This window comes from Botrytis sinoallii (genome assembly GCF_014898435.1).
Source record: "Botrytis sinoallii strain Bc 23 chromosome Unknown BSIN_009, whole genome shotgun sequence".
Taxonomy (NCBI): Eukaryota; Fungi; Ascomycota; class Leotiomycetes; order Helotiales; family Sclerotiniaceae; genus Botrytis; species Botrytis sinoallii.
Window position 1 is genome coordinate 1260308 of NW_024066036.1, and position 2076 is coordinate 1262383.

Genomic DNA, 2076 nt, shown 5'->3' on the forward strand with positions numbered 1-2076 from the left:
AAGAATCATCTTCAATAATTTATAAAAGATAATCAGGTGGATATAAAGATTATATACAAATCTCTATGGCAAGATCTGGATATAATCGCAAATATTGATATATACATAATCACACTGCTTTTCGATATTGTAAATTACATTATTAAAGCAAATAGATCCCATTCGAATTTAGAAGCTTTGTGTGTTCAGACTATCAAATCGCATAAGCATCTCACACTCGAGAAAGGACTCTTGCTTTACAATAATCGACTTTATATACTGGATATCGAAAATCTGCGAACCTATTTGATTCACAAAGTTCACAATTCAGTTTTTATTATACACCCTGATATTAAAAAGATCTATACTCTTTTAGCTAATTAATACTATTAAAAGAATATAAACAATACAATTAATCAATATATACGGAATTGCTACAAATGCAAGCATAGCTTTGTACCAAAAGATCACACTCCCGATCTCCTCTATCCGCTCCCAATCCCTATACAAGCATAGCAATATATCATCATAAATTACTATAGTTTCAATAAGGATAAATATAGTTACAATAATGTATTTATCATTATCAACCAATTAATCAAACAAACTATTTCAATACCCTATTATAAATCAATCGATTCGAGAAATCAGACCCACTTGTATTTATATTATATATATAGATACTATAATATCCCGAAGACTATAATCTCTAATCGTGATCCTTAATTCATATTCAAATTCTAATAAGAATTCAATAATATTTTAAAAATATAAATCAAGTTATTTATTATTTACTACCTGCAAATTGATAATCAAACTGAGATTTATAATCAATATTTCTAATAACACTTATAACCCTTTATAAGCTATTATCAAGATAATTAATCTGAATTCCTATCAATGATAGATTACACTTAACTTATATTTTCCTATAAATTATTAGATGATCAAACTCTGTATAAGACCTTGTATAACTACCTACTGTGACGATCCTGTCATATTAGTGGATCGGCTAGGTCCTCACGTGATCCACAATCCTGTATATTACCACTTTCTTCTGAAGAGCTCTTCTAGCTCTTCACCTTAGTATTCTAAATGATGCAATCGTCACATTATACTAAGGTTATATAAATTTTTTAAGCTCTTGATCGCTCCTGCGAAGCTTCCTATCGCTAGCCCGCTCGCCGAATGCCTACTGCCTTCCACGCCCGCTCCCCCGATACGACTATTCGTACGACTACCGATCAAGACCTCTCCCTAGCTCCGCTCCCGCGGATCTCACCCACCGACGAGCTGATACCTCACTATCACATCATTTAGAGTCTCCTTGCTCTATTGACAATGGATCCGAAGATCCTGAACCTAGCACGCAAACTGCAGGAACTGATCGATTCGAAGCATCAATACGCTCGCACGATCGATGCCGCAACGAAGCAGCTTATTCAGTTGATTTGCCAGGCCAATCCGCGTTCCACCAACGCTTCCGCCGCTCCATCGGCACCACCGACAAGAGATGCATTTCAAGCGGATCTCCTCTCTTTCGCTCATTTTATCTTTCAACAACTCTCGAAACCTCCTCCTATCGATTTCGAAGCCTCTTTCGCAAAAGCGATGAAACCGCAAAACGTGTACTTCCGCAAAGCGATCGACGACGCTACAAATCATATTATAGGCAACATTGGAACTAGTATTGGAACTATGGACCAGATATTAGCGGTAGTAGAGAATATAGATCATAATATAGTTGGATTAGAGAACTGTATTTAGAATACTATTAGTACACTCGAGGGCGAGCTTTTCAGAAGGGGGGGGTAGTGTGACGATCCTGTCATATTAGTGGATCGGCTAGGTCCTCACGTGATCCACAATCCTGTATATTACCACTTCCTTCTGAAGAGCTCTTCTAGCTCTTCACCTTAGTATTCTAAATGATGCAATCGTCACACCTACCCCACAATCCCTAGGATTGGAAACTTGACTTTATCACATCTATCAACGATTTGAATATAATTAATATTAAAGAGTATACCAAATACAATAAACTAATATTCGATCGAGCAAAAGAAAATATCTTGTGTATACAAGAAAAGATATTTT

The 2076-nt window shown here is 35.9% G+C and overlaps 1 protein-coding gene across 1 annotated transcript; it reads left to right on the plus strand.

Annotated features, from left to right (window-relative positions):
- Positions 1 to 1320: 1320 nt before the first annotated feature.
- EAF02_005946 (uncharacterized protein) lies at positions 1321 to 1746 on the plus strand (the record flags this gene model as incomplete). The annotated part of the gene is made up of 1 exon (XM_038901994.1): positions 1321 to 1746. The coding sequence occupies one exon, from the start codon at positions 1321 to 1323 to the stop codon at positions 1744 to 1746; it is 426 nt and encodes a 141-aa protein (XP_038758211.1).
- Positions 1747 to 2076: the final 330 nt, after the last annotated feature.